The sequence below is a fragment of the Capra hircus genome, chromosome 12, assembly GCF_001704415.2.
Source record: "Capra hircus breed San Clemente chromosome 12, ASM170441v1, whole genome shotgun sequence".
Classification (NCBI taxonomy): Eukaryota; Metazoa; Chordata; class Mammalia; order Artiodactyla; family Bovidae; genus Capra; species Capra hircus.
In genome coordinates this window covers 41929803-41943136 of record NC_030819.1, presented here as the reverse complement: position 1 = coordinate 41943136, position 13334 = coordinate 41929803, and the positions used below count along the sequence as shown (strand labels likewise).

The following is a 13334-nucleotide window of genomic DNA, read 5'->3' as shown; positions in this document are numbered from 1 at the left end:
TGGCCAAAGTATTGGAGTTTCAGCTTTAGCATCATTCCTTCCAAAGAAATCTCAGGGCTGATCTCCTTCAGAATGGACTGGTTGGGTCTCCTTGCAGTCTAAGGGACTCTCAAGAGTCTTCTCCAACAACACAGTTCAAAAGCATCAATTCTTCGGCACTCAGCCTTCACAGTCCAACTCTCACATCCATGCATGACCACAGGAAAAACCATAGCCTTGACTAGACGCACCTTAGTCGGCAAAGTAATGTCTCTGCTTTTGAATATGCTGTCTAGGTTGCTCATAACTTTTCTTCCAAGGAGTAAATGTCTTTTAATTTCATGGCTGCAGTCACCATCTGCAGTGATTTTGGAGCCCAAAAACATAAAGTCTGACACTGTTTCCACTGGTTTCTTAATGTTGAACTTTAAGCCAACTTTTTCACTCTCCTCTTTCACTTTCATCAAGAGGCTTTTTTGTTCCTCTTCACTTTCTGCCATAAGGATGGTGTCATCTGGATATCTGAGGTTATTGATATTTCTCCCAGCAATCTTGATTCCAGCTTGTGTTCATTAGGATTACTAAAAATATGAGTTTATATTTTTCATAAAGTTTGGAAAGTTCTGCCATTACTTCTTTAATTTTTTTGCTTTCTTTATTTTTCTCTTTCCTTTGGGAATTCTAAGTATATATTTATTAAGTTTTTTAAAATTATCAAATCTTTCTTTCTTTGTTTCATTTTGGATAGTTTCATTGCTATGTGTTCAAAATCATTATGTTTTTCTGCTTCTTGCTCTGTCACTAATTTCATTCAATATATTTTTTTCATCTCAGGCATGTGTTGTCTTTTGGTCTAGAGGTTTGATATTGATTTTTTCATATCTACCATGGCTGAGTTTGCTATTTGAGCATATGGAATATTGTTTTAACTACTTTAAAGACTTTTCTAGAGTTTGGGGTCAGTTTGTTTGATTGATATGTCTCCTCAGTATGGTTCATATGTTTCCACTTCTTTGTTGCCTAGGTATCTTCAATTCAATGTCAGACATTGAAATATTTGTTTTCTTTGGTACTAAACATTTATTAATATATGAATTATTTTTCAACTCTGTTCTGGAAGACAGTTACAATACTTTGAAGCACTTTGATGCTTTGGGGATTTCTTGTTAAGATTTGTTAAATGGAACAATGGAAGTGTTTACTCCAAGGCTAGTTATTTCCTATTACTAAGTGATTAATACCCTTCCACATACTTTATCTAGTACCAGGATTCATTAGGTTTTCCATTCTAATTATTAAGAACAGGTACCAACCCTGTGAAGCAAAATATCAAAAACCTCCGATATGCAGATGATGCTACCCTATGTCAGAAAGTGAAGAGGAACGAAGAGCCTCTTGATGAGGGTGAAAGCGGAGATGAAAACCTGGCTTAAAACTCAATATTAAAAACAACAACAACAACAACAACTAAGATCATGGAATCTGGTCTCATCAGTTCAATTCAGTCGCTGAGTCATGTTTGACTCTTTGTAGCCCCATGGACTACATGCAGCACACCAGGCCTCCTTGTCTTGCACCAACTCCCAGAATTTACTCAGACTCATTTCCATTGAATTGGTGATGCCACCCAATCATCTCACCCTCTGCTGTCCCCTTCTCCTCCCACCTTCAATCTTTCCCAGCATCAGAGTCTTTTCAATTGAGTAAGTTCTTCACATCAGGTGGCCAAAGTATTTGAATTTCAGCTTCACTGTCAGGTCCTGAAATGAATATTCAGGACTGATTTCCTTTAGGATGGACTGGTTGGATCTCCTTGCTGTCCAAGGGAATCTCAAGAGTCTTCTCTAACACTACAGTTCAAAAGCATCAATTCTTTGGCAGTCAGCTTTCTTTATAGTCCAACTATCAAGTCCATACATGACTACTGAAAAAACAATAATTTGACCAGATGGACCTTTGTTGGCAAATTAATGTCTTTGCTTTTTAATATACTGTCTAGGTTGGCCATAACTTTTCTTCCAAGGAGCAAGTGTCTTTTAATTTTAAAGTTGCAGTCAACATCGACATTGATTTTGGAGCCCAAAAAAATAAAGTCAGACACTGTTTCCACTGTTTCCCCATCTATTTGCCATGAAGTGATGGGATCAGATGCCATGATCTTCGTTTTCTGAATGTTGAGTTTTAAGCTGAATTTTTCACTCTCCTCTTTCATTTTCATCAAGAGGCTCTTTAGTTCTTGACTTTCTGCCATAAGTATGGTGTCATCTGTGTATCTGAGGTTATTGATATTTCTCCCAGCAATCTTGATTCCAGCTTGTGCTTCCTCCAGCCCAGCATTTCTCATGATGTATTCTGCATATAAGTTAAATAAACAAGGTGACAATATACAGCCTTGATGTACTCCTTTCCTGATTTGGAACCAGTCTGTGTTCCATGTACAGTTCTAACTGTTGCTTCTCGACCTGCATAAAATTTTCTCATGAGGCAGGTGAGGTGATCTGGTATTCCTATCTTTTTAAGAATTTTCTGCAGATTGTTGTGACCTGCACAGTCAAAGCCTTTTGTCCCATCACGACAAATAGAAGAAGAAAAGTGGAAGCAGTGGCATATTTCCTCTGCTTGGTCTCTAAAATCACTGCAGATGGTGACTGCAGCCATATAATTAAAAGATGATTGCTTCTTGGCAGGAAAGCTATGACAAACATAGACAGTGCATTAAAAGGCAGACATATCACTTTGCAAACAAAGGTACATGTAGTCAAGGCTATGGTCTTTTTGGGCTTCCCTGATTGCTCAGCCAGTAAAGAATCAGCCTGCAATGCAGGAGACCCTAATTCAATTCCTGGGTCAGGAAGATCTGCTGGAGAATGGATAGGCTGCCCACTCCAGTATTCTTGAGCTCCCCTGGTGGCTTAGCTTGTAAAGAATCCCCCTGCAATGTGGGAGTCCTGGGTTCAATCCCTGTATTGGGAAGATCACCTGGAGAAAGTAACAGCTATCCACTCCAGTGTTCTGGCTTGGAGAATTCCATAGATTGTATAGTCCTTGGGGTTGCAAAGAGTCAGACAGGATTGATTGACTTTCACTTCACTTTACTTCACAGTCCCTCTAGTAGCCATGTACAGATGTAAGAAGAGAGCCGTAAAGAAGGCAGAGCACCAAATAATTGATGTTTTTGAACTGTAGTGCTGAAGAAGACTCTTGAGAGTCCCTAGAACTGCAAGGAGAGCGAACCAGCCAATCTTAAAGGAAACAAATCCTGAATACTCATTTGGAGGACTGACGCTGAAGCTGAAGCTCCAATACTTTGGCCAACTGATGCGAAGCACCAACTCATTGGAAAAGACCCTGATGCCAGGATAGATTGAAGGCAGAAGGAGAAGGGGACAACAGAGGATGAGATGATAAGGTGGCATCATTGATTCAATGGACATAAATTTGGGCAAACTCCAGAAGATGGGGAGGGACAGGGAAGCCTGCCATGCTATAGTCCATGGGGTTACAAGGAGGCAGACATGATTTGGCAACTGAACAACAACCATCCCTGTAATTCTGACATGGCTTTTTCCCAGAACTTGGGTGGTTTCCTTAAACATGTGTAACTATCATCAGTCTACTGAATACTGACCTGCTGAATACTTAAGTGGCACCTCTACAGACTTCTGGAGCTTTCTAATTATTACAGATTTCTTTTATGACACTGTCATTTGAGGTCTCACTACTTTGGTCTTCCTGGCCACTTAGCTCCATCTCTTCAATCCAGGGTGGTTTGCGCAGTCTTCTTCCTTTTTCCTTCCCTGTAACAGTGCCTGGAATCTCTGAAGGCAGTGAGCTTGGACAATTAGTGTTCATTCCATTTGTTTTTCATATCTCAGGAATTATTCTCCTGCAGTGTCTGATGTCCAGTGACTTGAATATTTTGTTTCATATATTTCTTCTTTCTTATTTTTTCTTTTTCTTTATTTTCTTACTTCCTTCTTTCCTTTCTTCCTTTCATTCATTTTTTCTCTGTATTCTTTTCTTCTTTCCTTCTTTGTTTTTATTTTAGATGCACACATAAGCCTAGTGCCTTTTATTCTAACTCAGCCAGAAGCAGAGATATCAGTTCTTTTATCCTGACTTAAAGAAAATGATTTGATTATTTGATCTACGATTATTTTAACATTGACTGCTTTTCCAAATTTTCTTATTCTTAGGCAGATTAATATGGGCATTTTCTTATTGCTAATAAGAATTTTCTAACCAAAGCCACTATAACTAACCACTAACAAAGCTAGTGATTGAGTGAGTGAAGTTGCTTAGTCGTGTCCAACTCTTTGCAACCCCATGGACTGTAGCCTATCAGGCTCTTCCGTCCATGGGATTTTCCAGGCAAGAATACTGGAGTGGGTTGACATTTCCTTCTCCAGGAGATCTTCCCAACCCAGGGATTGAACCCAGGTCTCCCACATTGTAGGCAGATATTTAAACCACCAGGGAAGTCCAAGATAACTAAGCTAACCACTAACCAAAACTGCTATAAGCCACAGTCATAAAGAAATTAAAATGCAAAATTCCATGCATTTTAAGAAACAATTGCACAAGTAAATGTTTAAATATCATCAATAGATCACCAAAGACCAAATACCTAGCTACTAATGTATGTAAACCTCTCTACTGAAATTACATATTATTACATCTAAGGTAAGGTAACTGAAAAAGTAGAAATCATAGTTAAATTTTACTGTGAATGATAAACTACTCCAACTTATTTTCAGCACTGTAGAGTTCAAAGATGAATCTCAGGATTAGAAAGTCAGGATATTTTTATATCCATAAAGTTTAAGATATAAATTCAAAACAGTTTTTCTTTCCAAGGGTATTTTTCTGTCTACTCTGAAGCTGATACTTATCAATATTAGCCTAAAGAGACATCTCAGACATTTTAAAGTAATTGGAATCTATTAAAGAAGTAAATCAAACCAAACCATATGTTTATTGTAGATATAAAGAGATTTTTGTATTTACCTCTTTAAAACTATAAAATAGTTGAATTATTCCTACCTTTGTAATATAAAAGCCCCTAATTTTATGTTTTAATTTTTAAAGTTATCCCATCACATTTCAGCCAAGATGAAAATGCTGATTTACATGACTAAGTACCTATCCACATCATTAAGAATAAAGGGGCCCAAATGATCTACTGAGACAGTGTTACAAACAAGTATGAGAAGAAATTAAATTGAAAGATTTCCTATGAAAAATTATAAAAGTTTGATTTATGCTGCCTAAGGGATGGGAAAATCTGAATTTAGAATTAAATCAATTGATTCCACTCTTTACCTTTATCAAAGACTGTCAGATCATTTTCAAGTACTAGCTCTGTGACATGATCTTCAGTCAAAATGACCTGCCTTGTTGGCTTATCATTTGCAGGATTTTAAAATCATACCATACATTCTATCAGTCAAGCTAAACTGTGTAATGCTTTCATAAGTTCTTATACCAATCTGTTTCCAAATCCTGGCCAGAAAGTGAGAAAAGGTAATAGCACCAAACCTATTTATATATTGTGGACAGAATTTTTACCTATAATTGATTTACAACACTTTCAAATATTTGATTCTGCTCACACTATCTGTTTGTATATCATGTTTTCCTCAAAGTTTTGAATAATCTTATCTTAAATGCAGAAAGATGAATTAAGTTTATCTGGTCTAAACTAATATGTACATTCCAGAGAATTTGTTTTTACAGCTACTACAAAAATACCTACAGTTATTTTGGATGTTAAAATAAAATCAATAGTCTCATTACTGTGAGACTCCATTTAAAATGTAGTACATTTTCATGTTCTTAAACTTGATATAATTCTAAAATATCCTGCAGATCTAAAATTTCTGTAAATTCTGTAAGAGTTCTTAGTCAAAAGCAATGAAATTTGACTTAACATGTACATGTTAGAAATATATCATCTTTTAGATATACAAATTATCTTTTGATACTTATAGAAGAAATCAACAAATTAAAATAACATCAATATTATATTCTATATTAATCAAGTGTTGAATAGGGAGATTTTCCTTATTTTTTAAACATTTAAACTGATGCCTGGAAGTGGTTAATGATATAGTTTACAAAGTATTCATTTAGAAATTTCAAAGAAAGCCAGAATATTATTTTTCAACTAGTGTAGAGGTTTTATGGTTTGTTACAACTAAGAGTTCTATCTATTTCATCTTGCATTTGTTTTTACATCTTTCTCTTAGATAACTCTGGAGTTTTGAGTACTTTTGAGTACTTTCAAACCAATCTAATGATCTTATTACTTTTTCCTTTATGATCGTCTTATTTGCCTGAAGCAAATGTACTCAGAGGAGATGGCATCTGGAAACTGTAGACTCATTTGCAAACAACACAATATATTGGTAAATGCATCCTAAAATAAGTTAAAAAAAAAAAAAAACTTTCCCAGAGAAACTATTGTTTTTTGCTAATTCTAACTTAAATTTTAATAGTCTGTATAATAGCCAAGTGTAGAAATTTTAACAAGGAAGACATAAAATTGAATAAAATAATGCCATACACTTTTTCACCACAAAATTGAGCTCATGGAGAAAATATGAATATTATTTATTTTAGAGTTCCATATAAGAATGTTTTGAGAGCTATATTCCTGAAATAGCACTTCGTGTCATTTTCCTTTCCTTTGGACTGAAACAAGGCTGATTTCTTTCCATTCTAAATAAATTCCACAAACTTCTATGAGATTCTAATGGTATATGTTCTTTTCTATGACACATCTCTGTATCAATTGTTCTGTACTTCAGAAGGAGATTTTCCATCCTAATGCTCTCTTTTGGATTCCAAAATTAATGATTTTTTTTATGTCTAGGTTATTTCCTTATACTTTGATTTAACTAAAAAGTAAAATGCACTGAATAAGCAATACTTCAGAAAGCAATTTGATGTTTTTTAACTTGGGCTAAGTCCTCTCTGACTGAACCTTTTCAGGAGTTGTCCATCACTATCATTTAAAATAGTTTATTTAAACATTGAGACACAAGCATAATTTCCACCAGAAAGATAAGAATTCTTTCAGTATAATCTTGGCTGGAGCCTCTTTTCTTCTGCTCTGTTTGTTTGTTTAAGCAGACTGAGTGAAGAGTTGGCAAAGTGGCATAGAATATGGTGTCAGGAGTCAGAGAATCAAGATTAAACATCCAGTTGTACTCCTTACAGTCCTGTGATTTGGGGGAAGTTAATCACCTGTCTATATCTCATCCATAATTATATCAGAATCAAAGAGCTGTTCTAAATATTAAATTCCACAATATAAATATTCAGATGCTACCTGTCAAATAGAAAGTTCTTAATCAATGTCACTTATTATGATTATGACAAATATGTATTCATTCAACAGTATTTATTGAGTAGCTATATGCTCTATGATAAGTATAAAATAATGAGCAAACAGAAACATTCTGTCCATGAGGCAAACAGAGTTAGATAAATTTAAAAAAATGTAGCACATATATTATTATATAATTATAATAAGAAACTCAAGACAGAGACCAGTTACTCTAAAAACATAAAATAAGGGAATAAAATAAATTAAAAATTTTAAAGTGACTTTTGCTGGAAGATCAATGAATGCTTCTTCAAGAAAGCTACAAGGATTTTATTTAAGACATTTCAATAATGAATAGTAATGAATTCAGAAAATGGTGAATTGAGAGAAGGAGAATCACTATGTAATCAGGAAAGGAATTAACTTTGTGAGGCCCAGAGGCAGGGAAAAGCAATACAGAAGAACATTGCCCCTGGAAGACAGGGGAGGAGCATGGGGATCTCGTAAGGGAAAGGCCTAGATGGGAGACAAGGTTCAGCTCTTTCAGGGCATCACTGTCCACAGAATGGATCGTGGTCAGAGTGGTGGAAATGCTTTGAAAAATAAAAGGAGAATCAGTATCTGGCAAAATAGTTCAAATTTTTATTTCATAAATTTTCTTTGACTCTAGTATGGAGGAAGATTACAGGTGGCAAGGTTAAAAAAGAAAGAGAATGTAGATGGGAGTTACAGAAGTTGACATAAAAGACAACAGTATTTTTAAATGAAGTGCAGTTGGTGGAGATGGAGAGATGTGGGATAGATACAGGGGAAAGGACAGTTTTGAAAGAAAAGTGACAGAACTTGGTGGAATATTGAAAATCAAGAGAGAGAGGATTTTGACAAATATGATCCTGGATTTCTAGGTTGCACAACCTAACACATGGAATGCTCTTCTCTGAGATAGAGAAAAAGGAAACTAAGCAAGAGAGAAGGGAGCTTATGAGCTCAATTTTGTATGTGCTGTATTCTATTGTATCTGCGATATCCACCAGAGAGATCAAATGGATGTGCGAGTCCAGAGGTCAAGGTGGGGGTAAAGAAGAGGGTTGAGTGTGGGGAGGTGGAGTCTGAGTTTTCAAATTGCAACTAAAATACAATTTGGTGGCTCAGTGGTAAAGAATCCTCCTGCCAATGCAGGAGAGGCAAGAGCTGCAGGTTCATTTTACTGGGTTAAGAAGATCTCCTGGAGAAGGAATGGCAACCTATTCCAGTATTCTTGCCTAGAAAATCCCATGGGCAGAGGAGCCTGGCAGGCTACAGTCCATGGGGTCACAGAGTTCAACTAAACTGAGTACGTATGCAACTGAAGCCATGAAAATAGAAGCCTCCACTCTGTGAGAACTGAAAAAACTAAAAAAGCAATCAGTTAAACATGACGTATTTTCTCCTATTCACATTACTATGAACTTCAAGAATAGGTCTTTGTTTTTTTAGTTTACTACATATAGAATCTGGTATAAAAAAATTAAACATATCAAAAATATGTAATGATCTGATGGTTAGGAAATGATACACTGGCCAACAACTAAGTTCAGACAGTAAAAAAGAGAAAATAAATAAGTAATAGCACAGGGCAAGAGCCTATTACTGTAAGAGTTAGGATTCTTAGTGGTATCACGGGTAAGGTAGAATACTGAGATTTGTTTATGTATGTCTGATAAAGTGGGATAAGATAAAGACTGGGTTTCAGCAGTAAATCGATTTACTATGTCTTCTTGCTACCTTTATGTTTCAACTCCATGATAATTGAGCTGAGATTATGAGCTGCTTTCTGCTGAGCAACTTCCAGCTGCTATTTGAACAACAAATAAAACTGAGCCACTTATATAAAACAATGTTCTTAACTAGTATGAGAACAAATAAAGAGAAATGAAGAAAGAGAAAAAGGGCCAATTCTTTCTTTACACATGTAGATTAGCTTAATATAGTGCTCAGAATTGATGAAGCAAAATGCTAAATATCAAATGTGACAGCATAGAATACCAATAAAGTAATGACTCAAGTAATGAAAAAGATCATGCAGGTTTATATGGTTTATGTGTCCATTGGTCATTATGAACCCCATGTAGATTGCCTGCATGGGTTATGAGAGAAAACAAAGTAAATCCATATTACAGAATGATCTTACATATTGTTTTTCATTTTGTATTTAACATATTGGAAATGTTGTCCTTCCTAGGAAATGGACATTATTCTTACCACATATTATAATAACATATATTGATAACAACTAATTGTTGTTTAGTAGCTTGCTGTCAATCAATCATGAACATAGAACCAGTAATCTATGAATGTTTAGGAACATATAAAATCCGCGAGATACTATCAGTGCTGACTAATTTGTCCAGCAAGAAATTAAAATTTAACTAAAGGATTTAAGCATAAGAATTTTAAAATAAAACTAGACCTTAATTTCAACATTTTACACATACAAACTCTTATAAGAAGCCCTCATATCAAAAGTAAAGATGGTTTGAAGTGGCACTTGACTTGTTTTCAGAATTGTTTTCATATACAACTCTTAATGAGTAAAAATACTGATGTATATTCAAAAGTGAGGGACTGGAAGTAAATCTGATGGGTGTTTTATCTTTAACCTAGACTATTAGTTATTAGTTTTATTTCTTTAATTTATTATAAATTCTTAAGCCAGTACTCCATAAGAATTTCCAAATTCTCCAACTTACATAAATTTTTTCTGAAATTACGTATGCCAAATATGCCTTATATACTTGATATATTTTTATAAAGCAAATTGGTTTTTACAACTATCAAACATAAATATTCCCAGAAGGTCAGGTGTTGAGCTGATGAGAAGACTTTACAAAACTGAAAAAAAAAAAAAATCTATTTCTTTTTCCCTAAACTGTCTGAGACACATAAGTACCAGTTTCAATATAACAGTAATTGGTAAATATTTAACCTAACTGGTTTTCTTTTAAACATATAAGGTGAAATACTAGATCTTTAGAGATGATTATCCAAAAATTAAAACAAAAATAAAATTAAAATTTCTCAGTTAAAGGGGCTTAAGCCCAATGTATTTTATTTTTTAAAAAATCCATAACTGTAGGTCACCAGTGAATACATAAGTCAAATAATGTCACAGTAGTAATGATACCCAAAGTCATGACTGTTTTTGTAAAGTATCTTAATTAAACTGAATAATAGATAAATTTATATTTTAGGTCTCCTATACATAGAAAAAACTTTCTCATAGTTGAAAATAGTAAATTAAACCTCTCTTTGTAAAATAATAAACTACCATTATATTATCTTTGCATATAAGATTATGTTCAAGATTCTTAAAATTTAAATTCAAATCCACACAATCCATATAATTGAAAAATTTTAAGGATTGTTTTTGTATCTTTAACTTCACATTTGTCCATATAAAGAACATCTATAGTATTTTATTTTATGTGTTTTTTCATGACAACTTGATGAAATATTGATTCAATGAAGCAGAAGTTTAAACATTGCATCTGTTTCTAATTTACTTACTGAAAGGTAAATTTTATTATTAATAATTTCCCCATAATTTTCCTGTGGCTCCTCTGTATTTCTTCTTCATAATATATTCTCATATATGAATTAAAATGCAAACCTTTTCAGATCCCTTCACTATATGCCTAAAGTAGTAATGATCTAGTGTAGAATGAATTAATCCTCTGAAAATATCAAACTCAGAATGAGGTCATATGTGAGAGAGTTTTTCTACATCTTAACAGTAGAAAAACTGTACTCAAAGATGTAATATTAGAAATAAATAGGAAATTGGCATTGACCTGCTTACTAAGAATACACAGTCCATACTGAGCCAATGAATCAGGGTAGAATAATGCAAAGGGCATTAGTAAGAGTTTAATTCTAAGACATTGAACAAAACGAAGGTGATCACGAAGTAGAATAAAAAGGCAAGTTGGGATAGAGTAGAGTAACAGAGAGTATAGCCTTTCATGCAGGAGGAAGAGAGAAGATAATGTTGTCCAGAACCTCCTTCTGTCCACCTCATTACTCCTGGAATATAGAGTCAAGCCACAAGGATCCTAGATAATCTGCCAAGCCAGTTACTAGGCCAGTATACCAGATGCATTTGAATATGAAGTTTCTCCTCACATTAGATAACTGGGAGATTCACACATGTCATTTAGTGATAGAAAATGACAGAAAAATACTGTAACCTCAGAAATATGAGAACCACTCTACCTGGAGAGTTAGCAAAATGCATATATATTCAATTTGTGATTACAACTCCAAAAGAAAAGCAATATGTAGGAGCTAATAGAAATTAACGAGGAAACTTTTAATGAGATTACAATTTGAGTAATAAAAACCAGGTTGGCATCTCTTGATCAAAATTTTCAACCTGAAACTTATACTTAGTAACTACCAGGGCACACCGGGTGGGACGGGAACAAGTGGAAATTGAGGGCTGCTTGGTTGTCCCATGGGGTCTTACTGTACCTGTGTCCACACCCTTCACCTGTTGCTTGGCTCGACTTGGCTGGCTCCGCTTTGAACTCCTGTGGGACAAGCCCTTTGCCGTGTGGTTCAGGGAAGTCCATTCCGGGCACCTCCTCCTCCTCTAAGGACTCCACGTAGAAGAGAGTCCTGGCAGGCTGGTGGATTCCCTGCCTGGGCGCCCCTGGCTGCAGCCTCGTAGCCACTGGCAAGAGGGTGCCATTCAGAGGGCTGAAGGAAGAGGCAGAAGAGGACGGGGAGGCAGGCGAAGAAGAGGAGGCAGAAGAGGAAGGCTTCTTCCAGAAAGTGCTCACTCCGCCCTTCTCTTGGCTTTTGAGCAGGCGGTTCTGGCTGGGTCCCCAGTGCTCGAAGCTGCTGCTGCCGTCCTGTTGCAGGCAGCTGCCCCCGGCCGGGCCGCCGGCCGACGGCGACGGGTGGCTGAAGAGTTTCCAGCGGAGTCGCAGGATGTGCTTCACATCGAAGTCTTTTCGCCCAGAGCCTGACATGCTTGACAAAAGGAAGGCGAAGGGACCTCAGCTGATGCAGGAGTAGATGGTTTGGGGAGGCAGGCCAACGGAGCCCCGGGTTAGAGGAGGGTACGGGAGGCTCCCTATGAGCCCGGGGAACAGACAGGACCGGGCGGCTGAGCTCCCTGCCAGGCGACGACCGGAGCGCGAACAGCAAAGCCTTGCGGCTCAGCTGCGGTCAGGACCTCAGGACCCGCCGTGGGGAACTCAACGGCTGGGTGCACAGTCAGGAACTGGACCCAGAGGGCTGAGAATCCCCGATCTCCTTGCGGGGTCCCGCGGTGACCGCGGTGAGGGGCTGCCCTGATGCCGGAGACGCGCGAGGGAGGGAGGTCTACGCGCTCAGAGCTCTGGAGGCGAAGGCAGCTGGATACACCTCCCTAGCATGCAGGGCGGCAGAGCCTCAGTCGAGAAGCTGTCGGCTCTCCTATCCTTGCAGCTTAGAGTTCAGTGCCTGGAGACTGCAGAGAGAAAGATCCCCAAGTCGCGGAAGAAGCACACACCCCCCAGCCTTCTCGATGCACCTGCGCCCCTGTCCCTGCTCTCTAGGAAGATGCTCTGAGAGCTGCGGGTATCTCTGAGAAAGTCAAAATGCCTTCTGCAAGGCGAGAAGGGGTGGTTTTATCTAGTCAGTTTGTAAGAGAAAGAGAGAGAGAGAGAGGAAAAAAAAAAAAAAAAATCCAGCAAATGCAGGAGGGCAGAAGCAAAGCCCGCGCCGTGAAGCTGTCAAGGTCCTCACAGTACAATTTTCTCTCTGCCTCGGCGCCTCCTCCTCCCCAGTAAGTGACGCAGATGTGCACTGAGGCCTTAACGGAGAGATGGAGAGAGGGAGGGAAGGCTTCAATCTTCTTTATGCAAGTGAGTCTGCTGCTCTTATTGTCCCCTTGTGTGGGTCCTGTCACCTTTTTTTTATTCTCCTTCCTTACTACATTACTATGTAGCAATAAAAGTAAAGCAAACAGGCAATATGCTTTAGCATCAGTAAACACCAA

The 13334-nt window shown here is 37.1% G+C and overlaps 1 protein-coding gene across 2 annotated transcripts in view; it reads right to left on the bottom strand.

Annotated features, from left to right (window-relative positions):
* The window catches only part of KLHL1 (kelch like family member 1), a 562289-nt gene extending 549162 nt beyond the window's left edge, over positions 1–13127 (bottom strand). Inside the window, exon 1 of one of the 2 annotated variants that reach the window (XM_005687646.3) lies at positions 11819–13127. In XM_005687646.3, the coding sequence (XP_005687703.1) occupies positions 11819–12321 (503 nt within the window). In that variant the 5' untranslated portion in view covers positions 12322–13127. The remainder of the gene's footprint in view (positions 1–11818) is intronic. The other variant, XM_005687647.3, reaches the window with a different exon arrangement.